The 19,069-nt window shown below is 45.7% G+C and overlaps 1 protein-coding gene across 1 annotated transcript; it reads left to right on the top strand.

Annotated features, from left to right (window-relative positions):
* The first annotated feature begins 1,455 nt into the window (after positions 1–1,455).
* On the top strand, positions 1,456–18,927 carry LOC117964816 (IgGFc-binding protein-like). Its single transcript, XM_059011133.1, has 21 exons — positions 1,456–1,521; positions 1,721–1,771; positions 3,925–5,160; positions 5,617–5,951; positions 6,202–6,781; positions 7,026–7,624; positions 7,923–8,490; positions 8,825–9,426; positions 9,688–10,261; positions 10,569–10,768; positions 11,248–11,389; positions 11,724–12,052; positions 12,311–12,884; positions 13,231–13,829; positions 14,018–14,585; positions 14,711–15,306; positions 15,589–16,159; positions 16,361–16,560; positions 17,008–17,388; positions 17,731–18,017; positions 18,454–18,927. The coding sequence occupies exons 2-21, from the start codon at positions 1,723–1,725 to the stop codon at positions 18,461–18,463; spliced, it is 9,000 nt and encodes a 2,999-aa protein (XP_058867116.1). The 5' UTR covers positions 1,456–1,521; positions 1,721–1,722; the 3' UTR covers positions 18,464–18,927.
* The last annotated feature ends 142 nt before the right edge of the window (positions 18,928–19,069 follow it).

Below are 19,069 nucleotides of genomic sequence, written 5' to 3'. Positions count from 1 at the left end.
CTCATTGCCTCTGGCACCTCCCCAAGTTAGGGAGGCTTAGTCGAGTCTCGCTACTTTATCAGAAAGCAGACCTTGTTGAACGTTAAGTTTTACACATTGCAATAGCATTCCAGCCAGCAGCCCTTACAAAGACAAGGGCTTGAAAATGAAATTCATATTCCATATCTTCATTGACATAAAACCACAATGAAGATTGCCTTTGATATTGACTCAATCCTGCTATAAACTGGACGGCAAGCTACCCTTGCTTAATTGTCCTAATTTTATACTATGCTGATCCCACCCTTCCTGCTTTATCCTAAGGTTTGAGTTAATGTTTAAAGATCAGATCAATAGCTTGCACAGGATATACATTTGACTATGACAATATTTAAAACACACACACTGCCTCCAGCTTATATTCACATTTTTGGTTTAGGCAAAGTCCTGCCAGGTGATCAATGCGATAGATATGAAGGATTAAGATGCATACACTCTAGACACCCTTGACATTTGATTGTGAGTGTGTGTGTCAGTGTGTTTGGGTGTGTGTGTCAATGTGTGTTTCAATGTGTGTGTATTTGGGTGTGTGTAAGTGTGTGTCTGTCTAGCTGCTTGTTTACATTTAATACACCCACTGCAAATATCCGGGAAGGTGGCTTAATTTTGTGTGCCAACTTCAAGTTGGGGGTATTTAAAGAGCAGGACAGAAGTGGCCACCAAGCCAGGGGTCCTGTACAGGTAAGTGTGTTTCTGTCTCACTAACAGAGTATGGGATGTATCATACAGCATGTTACATCTCTGCCTTTGTGCTTCTTGATGGGTGAATACCATTGATTAGATTTGTTTTTAATGCCTGTCATTGCATTTATTATAAAATATGATTTATGTTATTTATTTTTTTATTAACAAAAATAGACCTATCTTATATAGGATATGTTCAGTTAAACCCCCAGCGAAATGTTCAAAATATTACAATATAGCTTGAACCATATATGTTAAATATATTTTAAAATATCTGTAATGTTTATACCAAACTATGCAAAAAGGGTATATTTGCAAATGTGTATGTAAGACCACTTTGTGCTTTTAGATCACTTATCCCCGGTGTTGAATATGTGTTATGCCACCGTACCAAATAACAAATAACTGTATGCTAATCGTATGCATTAATTTAATGATACCGCTGGAGATAAACTTTTTTTTTTTTTTTTGGGAGACCCTAGAGCAGGGGTGCCCAATCCTGGTCCTGGAGGGCCGGTGTCCTCCTGGCTTTTGTTGCAACTGTGCCCTAAATTACTTAATTGGACCAATCAAGCACTTATTGGAAGCTTAATTGGTCCAATTAAGCAATTTAGTGTACAGTTGGCACAAAAACCAGGAGGGACACCGGCCCTCCAGGACCAGGATTGGGCACCCCTGCCCTAGAGTATATCCAAACCAGAATTGTAAACTGTCATCATACTCTTCCAGTGAACAACCTGAGGACTTTGCCTGCAATCCGACTGGATTTCCATTCTGATGAAATAACAGTAACCCTTGGTGCGTTTCTATCTGTCCATTGCTTTCCATTGCGTGATTACCACACCTCACAGCGGTGCCGTTATAAACTGGCCTGGTATGCAGGGCGACGCAAATAAAGATTGCGTGTATGAGTGTATGTGTGTTAATACATATCTTCAACAGCACATGCAATAAACTGCATTTCTGACTGCTCTTATCCGTTGTGTTTCGATTTCAGCCATGGGGACTTTACGTTTACTGCCTTCTTTTGCTGCCCTCCTACTCTGTGGTAAGAACTATATTCTATAGGCTTGCTTATATTTCTTTATTGCAGAATCTGTCGCTGATTTACAGTGCATTCCTCTATCTCTGTGTTATTTTCGTATCCCACTGTTCAAAGTTATTGCTAGTCTCAAGCAAGGTAGTGCGAGGATTTAAAACAGACACACGTTTCTTTGAACCCAAATGGAAAATGAACAGAATTGATATACAATGCACACTAACATCTCATAACTGTAAACATTTTACAGAAATGTATTTTATGCTCTCCAATAAGAAATGTACATTGACATTAGTATGGAATATTGTGTGTGTGTGTGTGTGTGTGTGTGTGCGTGTGTGTGTGTGTGTGTGTGTGTGTGTGTGTGTATACTGCCCAGTCCCTGACCACATTCCGGCACCTCCTTAAGACTCACCTCTTCAAACAGCACCTGTAGAACTCCTCTGTTGTATCCTGGGACACTATCACCCTTCATTTAAATATGCTTTATTTTGCTCTTATCTGCCCCCTATTTTACTGCATTTAATCCTGTACCTCAGAATATTGTAATCTGCCAAGTGTTTAATCTGTAGTATTTTGTACTTAATCATATCCTGATGTAACTATTACTATTTAATCATATCCTGATGTAACTTTCACTATTATCTGCTGTATTTTTGAATTGTGGTTTGTCACACTTGAGAATTATTGTATTTCTTGTTCTTATTGTATGACTTATATTGTAACACTTGAATGTATTTGTATTTGCTTGCGATTGTAAGTCGCACTGGATAAGGGCGTCTGCTAAGAAATAAATGATAATAATAATAATAATAATAATAATAATAATAATAATAATAATAATAATTATATATATATATATATATATATATATATATATATATATATATATATATATATATACATATATATATATATATATATATATTTGTATTTTCGCGATTTGAGCATTTACAAATTATCAAAGAACGAAATAAAAGGGTATTTTGAGCAAATTATTTGGCTCAAATTGCGAAATACAAAATATCTAAGAAGGAAACAGAAAAGAACAGAGATACACTGGCAGCTCTCTATGCAGGGGGACGTGCACTTAGAGGCGGCTTTAGGGTCACTGCAGGTGGAGGGGCAGGCATTTAGAAAATACCATTTTAGAGAAAAAAACGAACACAATTAAAATGTATTGTTTTATTCATATTATAAGACTACTGTATACACAATATTTAAACTGCAAAATCAGATGTCAACCCACGTTTGTCTAATCAATGCTTTTTTAAGCAAGAGAAATAAATTAAAACATATGCTTATTAGACGTTTAATATTCTCATAAATCATAAGAAGGGGTGAACTACCACTATTTAGAAAACAGGTTTGCAGAGCCGATCAGCACCAGACAGCGCCGCGCCTGTGGAAAAAAAAGACTGAGACTGCTTTTTGAGAACACGAAAACCTTAAATGTTTTATTTTAGATCAGGTCAAATTAAAGCAGTTCAATCGAATTAGATACATATAAAGCAACCATAACGAGAACTCATTAAAAAAATTACAATTTAGATTTAGAAGCATACAGATCACTGTGTTTGTGTTTGCAAGGGGTACTGCTGCGGCATTTACAATGGCACTGAGCGCCCTGACGCGCACAGAAGCACTTCTTTGTTTGGCAAAACTTGTTGTACTTGCGTCTTCCAGATGTGTGCGGGAGAATCGGGAGCTGTGCATTTGCTCAAAACACATTTCGCAATTTAATCATATCGCTTTACTCAAAGACTAAAGAAGCTGTCTGTTCTTTTCTGTTTTGTTCTTTGCTTATTTGGTATTTTCCATTTCGCAATTTGAGCAAAATAATTTGCTCAAAGACCGAAATAAATAACCTTTCATTTCGTTCTTTGATCATTTGTAAATGCTCAAATCACAAAAATGATTTTTAGCGGTGATTGACCGAATCCTGACTCTCTCTATATATATCAGTTTAAAAGATAAACAGTTTAATATTATTTATTTTTATATCTCTAATTCCTCTGACTCCCTTGATGGAATGAATGCATTATAATGCACTACTTGCCATCTGTAATTCTCCGGTACCAGAATCTATTTAATTATGAAACCTATGAATACTTTTAACTCATGTGTTATGTAAATGTTCTTGCTGCCTCTCTCTTTTCTAGGCCTCTGCTCAGCTGGTCCAGCTGGGAAAGAGTTTGCCACAGTTTTTATGCAAAATTATCTTCCCAACTATAGTAACAGTCGCATTCAGATCCAGATCTCAGCCTTCCACCCTGACACCAGGGTTAAGGTTTCCGTTTACAAAACCAGTTTCCAGGAGGAGCGTGTGCTCGGGGCAGGCCAGGGCGCCACGATTCAGATGCCCACGAACATTGAGCTGAGCGGCAGTGGCAAGTGCAGCAACACGGTCCTCATCACTGCCACCAAGGAGATCACCGTGGTGTCCCTCAACTACAAGCACCTTTCAGCCGACACAGCCGTCATCTACCCAGTGGATGAGTGGGGTACCGAGTACTACACCTTCACTCCCCTGGTCTCCCCGATGGGCACCTACAAGGAGATCGCCATCACCAACTACAAGGAGCGCAACACCGTGGATGTGTACCTGAAGGGGGCGGTGCAGTTTGAAAACCGTGTGTACCCACCAGGCAGCAAGCTGACCATCAGCCTCGAACCGTACGAGAGTGTCCAGCTGCAGAGCGTCCATGATCTGTCCGGCAGTCGCGTTGTGTCCAGGCTGCCGGTGGCCGTCTCCAGTGGCCATACCTGCACGTGGAAGAACACCAAGTGCAACCACGTTTACGAGCAGCTGATCCCTGTCGCCAAGTGGGGCAACAATTTCATAGTCCCCCCTCTCAGCTTCCAGACCAAGTACGACACTGTATATCTCACCGCCTCCCAGCCCACTGAAATCCAGGTTCAGGCTGGACTACAGAGTCGATCATTCAGCCTCAGTGAGGGGCAGGTCTTTGAGTTGCAGGTCAAAAACCCCTATCCTTATTACATCACCGCCTCCAAAGGTATCCAGGTCCTGTTTCTGGCCAGCGGTGACAATTTACCTGACGGCACCATGTTTGACCCCTTCCTGATGACCATTTTAGCCACTGACCACTTTTGCACCTCCTACACTCTGGAAGGACAGGCAGAGTTCAAGAACATAGCCATCATAGTGGCACGCAGCGATGCCCTAAGTGGACTCAAGTTTGACAACAGCAATCTGCCAAGCAATGTGCAGTGGAGGGCAATAACAAAAACCGAGTTCTCCTTGACTGAAGTTTCCTACACTGGTGGTGCTGGTAGACACACTATCGTCCACCCCAAATCCCCCTTCGCTGTCTATAGTATTGGTACAGCACAGATGAATGGATACGGCGCACCAGCACCGTGCGGCTTAGAAGGTAAGTACGGCATGTTCTACATCTTTCTTTCTGCAAGCCTGGGACAAAACTAACAAACAAACAAAAGGGCAGCAATATGTTGCACACACCACTGTTTTTTTTAAATGAAAACCTGACATGTATTCTGATAGAATCTGCATCTTGATAGCTGGTAGTTGGCACTTTCTCTCACATCTCCACTTTTCACATGTAGTTATTGTTGCTCTTCGATTTGATTTCTTTACTGTGTATAAAGTGTAGAGAAGGCGTTCACCAAAGCTCTGTTTTACTCACTCTCTCTCTCTGTCTCTCTCTCTGTCGCTCTCCCTCTCTCTCTCCCTCTCTCTCTGTCTCTCTCCCTCTCTCTCTATCTCTCTTTCTGTCTTTCTTTCTCTTTCTCTCTCTCTCGCTCTCTCCCATTCTCTCACCCTCCCTTCTTCTTGCTTCTCTTCTTTCTATACTTCTCCCACTCTTCAGTTCCTATAAATTGTCAGAGCGTGACATGCAGTGCAAACGAGCGATGTGAGATGAAGGATGGCTATCCTAGCTGCGTGGCTGACAAGAAGGGGATCTGCTGGGCATGGGGTGACCCCCACTATCACACTTTCGATGGCCGCAACTTTGACTTCCAAGGCACCTGCACTTATACCATCTCCAAGACCTGTGGCAGCGACAAAGGGCTCCCAGAATTCGAAATCGAGGCCAAGAATGAAAACCGCGGCAGCTCTCGCGTCTCCTTTGTCTTCATGGTTACTATCAAAGTACATGGCTACACCATCACTGCAGTCCGGTCGGACATTGGCCGTGTCAGGGTGAGAGAAACTTTATTGAAGATAGTTCAAGGCAGAGTGAAAGCATGGTAACGCTTAGCTAAGCATTGTAAAGCCCAGAGAGATGTGGTAGAGCATATAAAAAATAACAGGGTAAATGTGTGGTATAAACATTGGAAAAGCAATTACACTGCAAATTACTGTGTTAAACCTTTTGTAAGGGTGCAGTCATAATTGCTGCTGTTCCACTCCCAAGACTATTCTGTCCAACCTCTGGCCCCTCTAATTGCAGGTGAACTACAGGCTCGGGTACCTGCCCATCAGTCTGGATGATGGGAAAGTGCTGATATACCAGAGTGGTCAGTCTTTCCTCCTGGTAAGCGACTTTGGCCTGCAGGTTCAATATGACTGGGAGCACTACCTGGTTGTCACCCTTTCCAGCAGCTATGCCGGGAAAGTGTGTGGCATGTGTGGCAACTTCAACGGCAATCCGAGCGACGACTTTGCCACACCCAGCGGCTCCCAGGCGCCCAACTCCCTGGACTTCGGGAGCAGCTGGAAGGTCGCTGGGTTCGCTGACGAGGGATTCTGCAGAGACGACTGTGATGGGAAGTGTCAGGCGTGCGAGCACAGCTTCATCAAGCGATTCGAGAGCGAGCTGTTCTGCGGACTCCTAACCCGCATCATCGATGGACCATTCCACATGTGCCAAAAGGTCATCGACCCCAAGATCTACTTTGACAACTGCATCTACGACCTGTGCATGACTGACGGCCACCGGCACTTCCTCTGCCGATCCCTGCAGGTGTACGCAGAGGCCTGCCAGCGTGCCGGCATTGTGGTGTACGACTGGAGGATTGTGGCAAAGTGCCGTAAGTACTGGGAGTAGAAAAGGCACTCTAGATATAAATGGGTTTATTCAATTTATCTCGTAACAGCTGAGTTTTAAAATATCAGCACGGTTCAAATCATTAGAATAGGGCTATTTTTTAAATGCCAAGGTTATTTTTTAAAAAAATTCTCAAATCTCTCACGTGTATTTGTGTCATTTAAAAGTAAGCAAAAGCTAATTTGATTCTTCTCTGCTCTTGTCCCATCCCCTGTTGTGGTTCACAGCCACCTCCTGCCCAGAGAACAGTCACTATGAGCAGTGCGGCAATGCCTGCCCCTCCACCTGCAGTGACCCTAAAGCCGCCTCTAAGTGCACGTCCCCCTGCATAGAGAGCTGCCAGTGTAACTCTGGCTTTGTGCTGAGCGCAGGGAAGTGCGTCCCAGAGTCACGCTGTGGCTGCAGTTATGAGGGGCGCCACGTCCCCGCAGGAGAGAAATTCTGGGGAGACGACAGCTGCAAGAAACTGTGCTTCTGCAACCCCAACACAGGCAAGGCAGAGTGCAAGGACACAGGCTGCCGCTCCGGCGAGCAGTGCAGTGTGGTGGACGGGGTGAGGGATTGCCACCCGGTGACCTACAGCACCTGCTCCGCGGCCGGCGACCCCCACTACCTGACCTTTGACGGCCGGCGGTTTGACTTCATGGGTACCTGCGTCTACCAGCTGGTCGGAGTCTGCTCCACGGATCCCAGTCTGATCCCCTTTGATGTGCAAGTGCAGAACGATTTCAGAGGCAACAAGGTGGTCTCCTACACCAAACTGGTTCAGGTTACCGTATACGGACAGACAATCGTCATGAGCAGAGAGAACTACGGGAAAGTCATGGTGAGTGTCTCCGGCTGGGATTTACCCAAAAACTGTATATATTCACTTCATATCTTGCAGTCTTTATGCTATATATAATGTCTTTCAACTAACCCCTGGAGCCTGACTGCCATGTATATTGAACATCTATAGCCAGATTGCTTTGTCTATAATGAATTAACAATATCCTCTGAGTATCTCTCTCTCTTTCTCTGTCCCATTTTCTATGCATGTCTGCTCTCTTCTTTCTCTCTCCTTCCTCCCTCTCTCTCATTGCCTCTCTTATGGATGCTACCCCTAACTGTCCTCTCTGATTTAGGTGAACGGGGAGCTGACGAACCTGCCAGTGTACCTGAGTGATGGTCGGGTGGTGGTGTACCGCAGAGGCTGGTACGGCATCGTGCACACTGACTTCGACCTGACAGTGGCCTTCGACTGGAACAGCAGAGTCTCTGTCACCCTGCCCAGCACCTACGCCGGAGTCGTGTGTGGCCTCTGTGGAAACTACAACCGCAAGCCCCAGGATGACCTACAAATGAAAAATGGACGGATGACCGACAACCCTACCGATTTTGGCCAGAGCTGGCGTGTTGCTGAGATCCCCGGCTGCGTCCACGGGTGCAAGGGCACCTGCCCCGACTGTGACATCACCCAGAAGAATCAGTACCAGACCAAAGAGTACTGCGGCATTATCAACGACCCCAAGGGGCCCTTCCGTGACTGCCACGCTAAGGTGAACCCAACCGGTTACTTCGATGACTGCGTGTATGATGTCTGCCTCTTCAAGGGCCTCCAGTCTTCCCTGTGTCAGGCCGTCACCAGCTATACCTCCGCCTGCCAGGATGCAGGGGCCAAGGTCTATCCCTGGAGATCCGACAAGTTCTGTCGTGAGTGCCGCTTTTGAACCCTTTACACCATGCCTGCTGCACTTGCTTCTTATGAGGTCTTCCAGTGCTTCTGCTAAACATGTATGGGAAAATGGTCTGATTTGGAGGTCTAATAAACTAGGTGAAGGAGACAAAGGTTTTGGCTAATGCACTTATCACTGGCAACACTGATGAATGCATTAAGCAAATGTTGACTTCGCTATAGTCCAACTTGTGTGTTTTTGTGGATGCTGGATGTTCACATCTTTGTAATTTTATTTTACTTTCCCCGCCCTCTTGAAAACCAAATTACTACATCGTTCCCCTTTTTTAACATCATCATTGCTTCTCCCAGGTCCCAACTGTGCCAAGAACAGCCACTACGAGGTGTGTGCCAATGGCTGCTCTGCGACCTGCCACAGCCTCTCAGCCCCTGTTGGCTGCCAAAACCTGTGTACAGAGGGCTGTGCCTGTGACAATGGCTTCATCCTGAGTGGTGAACAATGTGTGCCCATGTCTGAGTGTGGATGCTTGTACAAGAACAAGTACTACAAAATCGAAGAGGTCTTCTACCCCAGTGGGCTCTGCCAGGAAATCTGCACGTGCCAGAAGGACGGCAAGGTAGAGTGCCTCAAGTTCTCATGCGGCGCAAACGAGGAGTGCAAAGTGGCAAACGGCGTGAGGAAGTGCCAGCCGATTGGAGAGGCTACATGCTCTGCTTCCGGAGACCCGCATTACACCTCTTTCGACGGGCTGAGGTTCGACTTCCAGGGTACCTGCACCTACACGCTGGCCAAAGCCTGCGGCATTGAAGGTGACTCCCATTTGACAGGTTTCTCGGTGGAGGTGGAGAACGAGAAGTGGGGCAATGGCAAGGTGGCCGTTACCAAGCTGGTCGCCGTGGAGATTTATGGGAACACGCTGATCCTGAAGGCAGGGAAAAAGGGCCTGATCATGGTGAGTCCCAATGGACCTTTATACTGTCACAGTATGGGACTGTTTTCTAACCTATATATTCATAGAAAAGAGCATAATAAAAGTCTGAGAATAAGAAATGGTCACTTCCTAGTCCACTCTTTGCTGTGAATCACATTTCAAAGGACAGAATGTAAGTGTTTTTTATGTTCCAAGTGGTTTACTTGTTACTACTTCACATGTGCAATTCATATATAGCTTCATAAAAGTACCTCATAACCTCTTGTTTGTCTTCTGCTATAGCTGGACGGCGTGTGGAACAACCTCCCAGTCAGCCTGGACAGTGGCAGAGTGCGGGCTTACCAGCACGGAGTCAATGTGATCATCGAGACCGACTTTGGCCTCAGAGTCACTTATGACCTTGTCTACCACGCCACAGTCACCGTGCCCGGCAACTACCGCGACAAGATGTGTGGCCTCTGCGGCAACTACAACGGGAACCGGAAAGACGAGTTCCGCCTGCCCAACGGCAGGGAAGCGTCTGATATCAAGACCTTTGGAGAAGCGTGGAAGGTCAGCATCCCAGGCGTGGTCTGTTCCTCTGGCTGTGACGGCAGTACCTGCCCCGTGTGTGACAAGAACAGACAGGCGATCTTCGAAAAGCCCAATTACTGTGGCATCATCAACGACCCCAAGGGCCCGCTCGCCGCATGCTACGTCAAGATCAGCCCTGAGAATTACTTCAGCAACTGCATCTACGATCTGTGCATGTCTAACGGTGATACCAAAGTGCTCTGTCACAGCATCCAGTCCTACGTCACGGCCTGCCAGGCCCTTGGGGTGGATATTAAGAGCTGGAGAACTCCGTCCTTCTGCCGTAAGTGTCTTCTTTCTCTTTGATCAGTAAATCACTCAGTGCCCCCCCTTTAAACTTGATCGGGGTGGGGGAGTATTGATTTATGATAAATAAGGAAAGAAAGAAAAACACAATGTAAAACTTTTATACTGTAAAGTATCTTTTAATTATTGTTACACATTGGTGTTGCCTGTTAATACTTATAGATGCTTTATTCATTGTTTATAATATATCCTTTAACCACATATGTAGGAAAAGGGGTTTGATGTACAGCCCTGTGTCTTTCTTCCTATCATTGATGCACAGCCCTGTGTCTTTATTGTTCCAGCAATGACATGTCCAGCAAACAGTCACTATGATGTCTGTCCTGAGGTTTGCTCCATTACATGTGCGGGAATCACTGACGTCAGCAAGTGCCCAGCCCAATGTGCTGAGGGGTGTGCCTGTGACGATGGGTACTTCTTCGACGGAGAGGGATGTGTCACTATGGACAACTGCGGCTGCTTTGAAAATGGACATTATTACCAGGTATCCTCTGTTCATGTTTATTTCCTTTTGCTATTGTAGTTGAGAATACCAGATGATCACATTTACCCCTAACCCTAACCCTAACCCTAACCCCAGCCTAGTAACATGGTCAACCCAAACCCTAAAAAATAATGTTAATTAAAAACCAGAAAACAGACACGCGGTGCAGGTATACTGACATCCAAGCAGTAAAAATCAGTCAGGTAATGGAAATCTAGTAGGATTGTGCTTACATAAGAACATAAGACTTGCTTTTCAAGCCCCGCCACCCTACTCTCTGTGATGAATCGGAAGTAGTCAAATACATTTTGCTTTGTTGCATGGGAACTTTGCCAAGTCAGCACAAAAAGAGAAAACGGTTGATTTAAATGACAGCCAAAGCAATTCGCCTGACCTGAAAATGGTAAACAAGTCATGACCTTCCACACATCATTTTTAACATGTTTTTGATTAGGATGTGTCCTTTTGTATGTCCTTAGCCTGGCGAAGTGGTCATTACTGACAACTGTAAGCAGAAATGTTCTTGCTCACCAATGGGTGGTCTTGTCTGCGAGGAGATCTCATGTCCCAAAGATACTAAGTGTGAAATCAAAAATGGAATCAGGGCATGCTACAACACAGGTAGGTTATCCACAGTACAAGTAGAGTGGATCATTTTACTCCCAGGAATCTCAAACTATTTGCATTTCTTTATTAACATATATATTTTTTTTTTTAACTAGAATCTGCTCTTGATAGTTTTCACAGGATGAATATTGTTTTCTTCATATATTTGATTGAGACCAGAAACATTAAAACCATTGGAAATATCTGTCCTGTCAGCTCTGTGCTCTCCTGTGAACTAACCTATCCAGAATAAAGTGTTTGGAAAGACTTCTTTTGGTCAGCTGTCCATTCAGTCCCTACAGTGATCTCCCCACAGTGGCACTAACCTATGAATCTGCCTCTCCTGCAGATCCATGCAAAGTAGCAAATTGCCGTGCAAAGGAGACCTGCAAAGTGGAGAAGGGAGAGGCGGTGTGTGTGCCTCAGTACACTGGCACCTGCTGGGCCTGGGGAGACCCCCATTACCACACCTTCGATGGCTACAACTACGATTTCCAGGGCACCTGCACCTATACCATCTCCAAGACATCCGGGAACGATACCGGGCTGGTCCCCTTCTCTATCGAGGAGAAGAACGACAACCGTGGCAGCACCGCCGTCTCCTACGTCAAGCTGGTGTTCATCTCTGTGTACGGCTACACCGTGACGATGGAGAAGTTTCAGTATGGAAAGGTCCAGGTCAGTCACATCTGCTTTACATGTCGCCAGCAGTCCCAGTTTTGCAGTACACATTAACTCCATTTATGTGAATTCTGGTTATTTGCAGGTCCAGGCTAAACTGGACAGGAATAAAAACCATCTGCTATTGAAATCAAATTAAAAAGCTGGTGTGTGTGTGTGTGTGTGTGTGTGTGTGTGTGTGTGTGTGTGCTGCATGAGGCATCGCTGCTCCTTGCTTACATCTGAATCTTGTTGTGTTTGGCTGCTTTCCTGCAGGTAAATGGTGAGGTGCTGAATTTGCCGGTGACGCTCGATGATGGCAAGATCAGACTTTTCCAGAGCGGCTTGAGTGCCGTGCTGGAAACAGATTTCGGTATGCGGGTTTCCTATGACTGGAACTGGTACCTGCTCATCCAACTGCCCAGCAGCTACTACGACAGTGTAAGTGGCCTCTGTGGCAACTTCAATGGCAACATCAAGGATGAAATGAGAGAGCCTGATGGCAAACAAGTCTCCAACATCATCGATTGGGCCAAGAGCTGGCGGGTGAAGGACCGGGACCTCTTCTGTTGGGACTACTGCAAGGGCAACTGCCCTACATGCGAAGAGAGCTCACGCAAGCTGTACGAGAGCGAGACCTACTGTGGGATCCTTACCAAGGCGGTGGATGGAGTTTTCCGCGAGTGCCACGTCAAAATCGATCCAAGGGACTTCTTCGACAGTTGTGTCTATGATGTGTGTCTGAACAAAGGTGCCAAGGCACTTCTGTGTCAGTCGTTGGCTGCCTACGCCAGCACCTGCTTGAAAGAGGGAATTGTCGTGAAGGAATGGAGGAAACTAACTGGGTGTTGTAAGTGAACCATTTAAAATATCTATCATTTGGTGTTGTTAAGAGCAAAGATCTTGGAGCCTGGGGTAACCTGGCTGTAAATATTGACCTGTGTAAACCAAAAATGTTAAATGATTTGCTTGTGAAAACTGTTTAGGGCACTACATCACACAAAAGAAAAATAAAAACATTCAACCAACTATAGGACAGCAGTCACACCAACTAATTGCTTACACGAATCAGTGTCTCTTCATAACAAATTAAATGTAATCTTTCATCAACAGACAAAGCACAAATTAATTGAGAACCATAAAAAAATCTAAATGCCGTACTGTATGTTAACACACTTTATCGTCTTTTCATACAGCTATGAAATGCCAGGAAAATAGCCACTATGACGCCTGTGCCAGCCCCTGCCCACAGACCTGCCCTTTCCCAGAAAACAGTCCGGTCTGCAAAGGCACCTGTGTGGAGTCCTGTCAGTGCGACCAGGGCTATGCACTGAGCGGAGAGAAATGCGTGCCAGCTGCCAGCTGCGGCTGTTCTTACCAGGGCCGCTACTACGAGCCAAGGCAGAAATTCTGGGCCGACGAAAGCTGCCACGTGAGCTGCGAGTGCGACACCTCCCTAAAGATGGTGGTTTGCAAAGAGGCCAGCTGCAAATCCAGTGAGCAGTGCAAGGTGGTGGATGGAGTGAGAGGATGCCACCCACTCAGCTACTCCACATGCACAGCCGCTGGAGACCCCCACTACCTCACCTTCGATGGCAAGCTGTATAACTTCATGGGTACATGCATCTATGAGTTTGTGAAACTCTGTTCCAAGGATACGGGCCTCACCCCCTTTAGCGTCAAGGTGCAGAATGACAACCGCGGGAGCAAAGTCGTCTCCTTCACCAAAGTAGTGACCGTAGATATATTCGGTATGACGGTTACCATCAGCAAGGACTACCCCTACAAGATACTAGTAAGTTAACCCATGTAGAATGTAATCCAAAACTGTACTATGCTGGACTGGGTCTGGATTTAATGAGCCAGTCAAGGCAGTGTGAACCACTGATCAGTTTTTCATTTGATTTATTATTTCTCATTTATCCGCTATCTATGTCCCGTTGCACCTGCTTACCCTAGTTTGTCTTTCTCCCTCCCTTCCAGGTTAACGATCAGTTTGTGTCCTTGCCGTTCTATTATGAAGAAAAGATGTCAATTTTCCGCAGCGGCTGGACAGCGGTGCTGAAGACTGACTTTGGACTGCAGGTGACTTTCGACTGGAACAGCGTGATCACCGTCACCTTGCCCAGCACCTACCAAGGCGCTGTCTGTGGCCTCTGTGGCAACTTCAACAAGAATCCCGCTGATGACATGAAGATGCCCGGAGGAAATTTGGAATCCAATGATGTGAAGTTTGGCGACAGCTGGAGAGTGGGTCTGGTGCCAGGCTGCTCAGCAGAATGCACAGGTCCCTGGTGCCAAATCTGCTCCGATTCCCAGAAGAAAGTGTACCAGGCGGAGCGCTACTGTGGCCTGATCACAAGCAAGTCCGGCCCATTCCGCGACTGCCTTGCTAAAATAGACCCCAGTGGTTTTATTGAAAACTGCATGTATGATGCCTGCCAATACCAGGGCCACCACACAGCCGTCTGTGATGCTGTGGCTGCCTATGCCACTGCCTGTCAGAATGAAGGCATCACCATCTACTCATGGAGGAGCCAGACCTTCTGCCGTAAGTCATCTGGAGTTTTTGTTTTTATTGTGATTTACTGGCTATGAATCTCAGCATAAACGGAACTTGTTGTATTTGCAGTAGATTTCAGCCACTTTAATTTTTGTATCTTTTTTCTCTCCCAGCTGCCACCTGTCCCAGAAACAGTCACTACGAGGTTTGCGCGACAGGCTGCCCTGTCACCTGCCATAGCCTGTCCTCCCCCAAGATGTGCCAATTGCCCTGCAAGGAGGGCTGCCAGTGCGACAACGGCTTCCTTTTGAGCGGGGATGAGTGCGTGCCCATTGCGGAGTGTGGCTGCGTGTATGGTGACCAGTACTACAAAAAGTGTGAGGTATTCTACCCCAAGGGTAAGTGTGAGGAGCAGTGCAAGTGCAGCGAGGACGGCGCTGTCACCTGCAAGAAGTTCTCCTGCGGGGCCAACGAGGAGTGCAAGGTGGTGAATGGCGTGCAAGGGTGCCACCCCGTAGGGCAAGGCAAGTGCGTGGCCTCCGGAGACCCTCATTACATTTCCTTTGACGGCCTCAGGTTCAACTTTATGGGCACCTGCACATACACTCTGGCCAAGCTGTGCGACCAAGAGGACAGGCTCCGGCCTTTCTCCGTGGACGTTGAGAACGTGCCGTACGGGAATGGAAAGGTGTCCGTCACGAAGATGGTGAAGGTGGTGGTGTACGATTATGTCATCACCATAAACCAAGGGATGCGATGGAAAGTAATTGTAAGTATTAGAACAGCGTTAGACAAGTGCTATAATGCCATTAAGGGTTTTTGTAAAATTATTCTTTTTTTCATTAAATTAATCTAGCATACATGCTGTGTGAAGGAGGTTGGGAATTTCACTTAACCTTGAACAATTAGCTTCACATTAAACTTGACAACAAAAATACTGAAAATCAATGCAATATAAATTCTACAGATTTTTGTGAAAAACATTTCAAAGTTATAATAAGTTAAACGGATACCCCTGTCAGCTAAAAATATTTATCTTCATACCTTGCAGGTGGATGATGAGGTGTTCCACCTGCCTCTGTCCCTCAATAAAGGAAGGGTCACGATCAACCAGGAGGGCTGGAACGTCATTGTCCAGACAGACTTCGGTCTGAGGGTGCTGTACGACACTGTGTACTACGTAGAAGTAATCGTCCCCGGCAACTACCGTAGCAAGATGTGCGGCCTCTGCGGCAACTTCAATGCAAACCAGAAGGACGAATTCCTTCTGCCCAACGGCAGAGTGGCTGAGAACGCTGACATCTTTGGGGCAGGATGGCGAGTGGACATCCCAGGGGTTGCGTGCAATGACGGCTGCGGCAAAAACTGCCCGCTCTGTGACCAGGGCAAGACAGCAGTCTACGGGAATGATAACTACTGCGGGATGATCAAGTCCATCACAGGTCCCTTCCAAGCCTGCCACTCAAAGGTCAAGCCAGAGCCCTACTTCGAAGACTGTGTCTTTGACGTCTGTGCCGTGGACGGGGATAAGGACATGCTGTGCAAGAGCCTCCAGGCCTACGTTGTCGCATGCCAGGCCGTCGGGGTGGAGATCAAACCCTGGAGAACAAAGCAATTGTGTCGTAAGTAGAGCAAAAAACGATACTTAGGTGACAGTATTAAGAATGATCTGGTCCGGCTTATAAGAAATAGGAAGTAGTTGGGAAGTAGGAAATATTTCTCAACTGTCCTATTGTTTTAGATCACGATGAACAACATTGCTGTTTTAACAGCATGTATCCAAGCTCTGGTAAACAGCAATGTGTGTTCCCTTCTTTCCACAGCTGTTTCCTGTCCAGCTAACAGCCACTACGAGCTGTGTGCCGACACCTGCAGCACCTCCTGCTCCGCGCTCGTCGCTGCCTCAACCTGCACCAACGGCTGTTTTGAGGGCTGCCAGTGTGATAATGGGTTTGTTTATGATGGAGACAAGTGTGTGTCCATGGACACCTGTGGCTGCATCTATGATGGCAAATACATGAAGGTACGATCTCGTCTAAATGTGGAATACAGCACTACCAGACTCGGAGGGAGACATTAGAGACTGGGTTTGTTCAGGAAGCTGGTCATATCAGGCAGCTGTTCCGGTTATTTCCGAGGGGGGGAGTGTTACTCTTATTATGGGCTGTTTTCGTAAGTAGTTGTATAATTTGAGCTAAAAATGTTAAAAAAGATCAGATAGACAAATAATTTGGCTTGTGGCATTCACTGTTCTGTATAATGCGCTGAAGACGGCTCTAAGCCGAAAGCATTTCTTTTACTTCAATTTGTTTCTTGTACTGTAGTTACATTAGAATTCTGACTTGGAAGTTTTGGATGACTGCTTGAGTTGCAGCTTAAGAATATTCCTTTCAGCTTCTTGTAAGGATGTCTCATGCATGCCTTTAAATAAGATTCAGAACCACTGACACTGTAATCTGTGCTCTGGCAGGCTGGCGAGAACATTGTGGCAAAGGGCTGTACTGAGAAATACACGTGCCACGCCACAGGGGCCGTGACTTCTGAGCCACTGACGTGCCCCGCCGCGGAGTACTGCGGGGTCAAGGATGGAGTGCGAGGCTGCCAGAAAAAAGAAGGAACTTGCACGGTGAAGCCTGGCGCTCATCTCCATTCCTTCGATGGGATGGAGGGCAAGATAAGCAGCGGAGGAGCCTTTGAGATCTCCTCGCTCTGCAACCAAAGCTCGGAGGAGTGGTTCCGCATTGTGGTGGACGTGCGGACCTGCACCCAGAACAGCATCGCCGGCGCCGTCACTGTCTACGTGTTCTTTGGGAACACCTACATTGCTGTGAACAATGAGCATGAAACTTGGGTAAGGAGGCCATCTACATGTGGAAACTGGAGGGAATATATTGGCATTGCTGCAGAGAACTGTATGAATGTATATGGCAGGGGGGCCAAACCCTGGTCCTGGGTTCCACCTGAGCTTTCAATTACTTAATAGAACCCATTAGTTTCTTAATCGGTCAACACACACACACAAAAATTCTCTTTCGCCACTATTATAAGTGCAAGCAGATTAATGAATACATTATGCTTTAAACTATGTTGCATTATTTACATCACATTATTTGTAAGCATTAGTTGTATAAGTATTGATACAACGCAGGGCGACTAAAGACAACCTCCCCCTCCTTCCATACCCTCCATACAGGTGAACGGGAAGAAGGTATCCCTGCCCGCTAAGCTGGAGAACGAGATATCAGTCCACATTTCTAGCAAGCTGATAATCATTGAGCGGAAATCCAACGTGCGGGTGACCTACAGCATCACGCAGGAGGTGACTGTTACCGTGAGCGCGCATCTCGCCAGCCAGGTGTGTGGTGCTTGTGGAAACTTCAACGGCAATGGAGGCGATGACATGACGTCCTCCACCGGCAAAATCTCCATCAACGTCCACGAGGTCATCGACTCCTGGAAGGCCAAGGATCACTCAAGCTGGTAAGGGAACCCCCATGATTGCTGCTTGAGTTTCTCATCACTGAGAATTAGACATCGGCTAGACATACCCTTATCTCAGAGGACTTCTCTAAAGAGGGTCAGTAAATTAAATGTGAAGATCTGCACTGTGATTATACACAGTGCCACAAGAACCTTGCTGCTGATAATGGGCCTGACATTACCTGGTAAAGTGCAGTTGTGCCTTCTGAACCACATAGATGGTAAAATTGTAAGCAGCTAAGTCAAGTAGACATTTCAGCTAGTGCTGCCTTCAGTGTACTCAAACGTTTCAGCTAGTGCTGCCTTCAGTGTACGGTGCAGAGGCACTAATCTAACCGTTTATCTACAACTGAGCTTTTTATAATTGTATGCAGTGATTCCACGAAAACACCAAAGAGGCTTGCTAATTGTAATTGTTCTCCTTCTTCCCTTGCAGCGGTCTGTAATCTCCTTTCAACTTATCCCAAGATAGACAACAAACACACATACAATGATTGAAGTTTTCTAAATGGGCTGGGTTTAATCAGACATTTTTCCTTTTTTTTGGTAACCAGTTAATTTCTTTTCAACATTTTTTCAGTTTTTTTTTCAAAATAAATTCTAAAAATCTATAAATAAAATTATATTGCAAAAAAAGTGGGTTGTTATCTTCTTTAAAAAAAAGTTTCACAATATTCAACTGTAACTATTTTCGTAAGCTACCAGGAGCTCTCTTGTCATATATACAGTATTTTATGAATCCAAGTTACATTTTCACCTTTTTAATGACAAACTTAAAATACACACAGGTAGCACAACAAAGTCCCACAACCATTGTAATTGTAAAGCTCAGAAGAAAGAGGCACACTTCCTTTATTGCATCAACCTCAGGGACCCTGTAGCACGGTGTGACACTGTAAAAAAACTCAGCAGTGTAATGAGTTCTACTAATCTCATATGCTTTTCCTTGATTCGACTCCACTGTGTCCTCCAAATTAAACCCCTTGATTTCAAGTTGTTCAGAAGTCTTAAACGTAATAAAATAACTTCCCAAAAGAAGTAACACAATGCAC

The sequence above is a fragment of the Acipenser ruthenus genome, chromosome 41 (genome assembly GCF_902713425.1).
Source record: "Acipenser ruthenus chromosome 41, fAciRut3.2 maternal haplotype, whole genome shotgun sequence".
Classification (NCBI taxonomy): domain Eukaryota; kingdom Metazoa; phylum Chordata; class Actinopteri; order Acipenseriformes; family Acipenseridae; genus Acipenser; species Acipenser ruthenus.
This window is presented reverse-complemented; position numbering and strand designations above follow the sequence as displayed.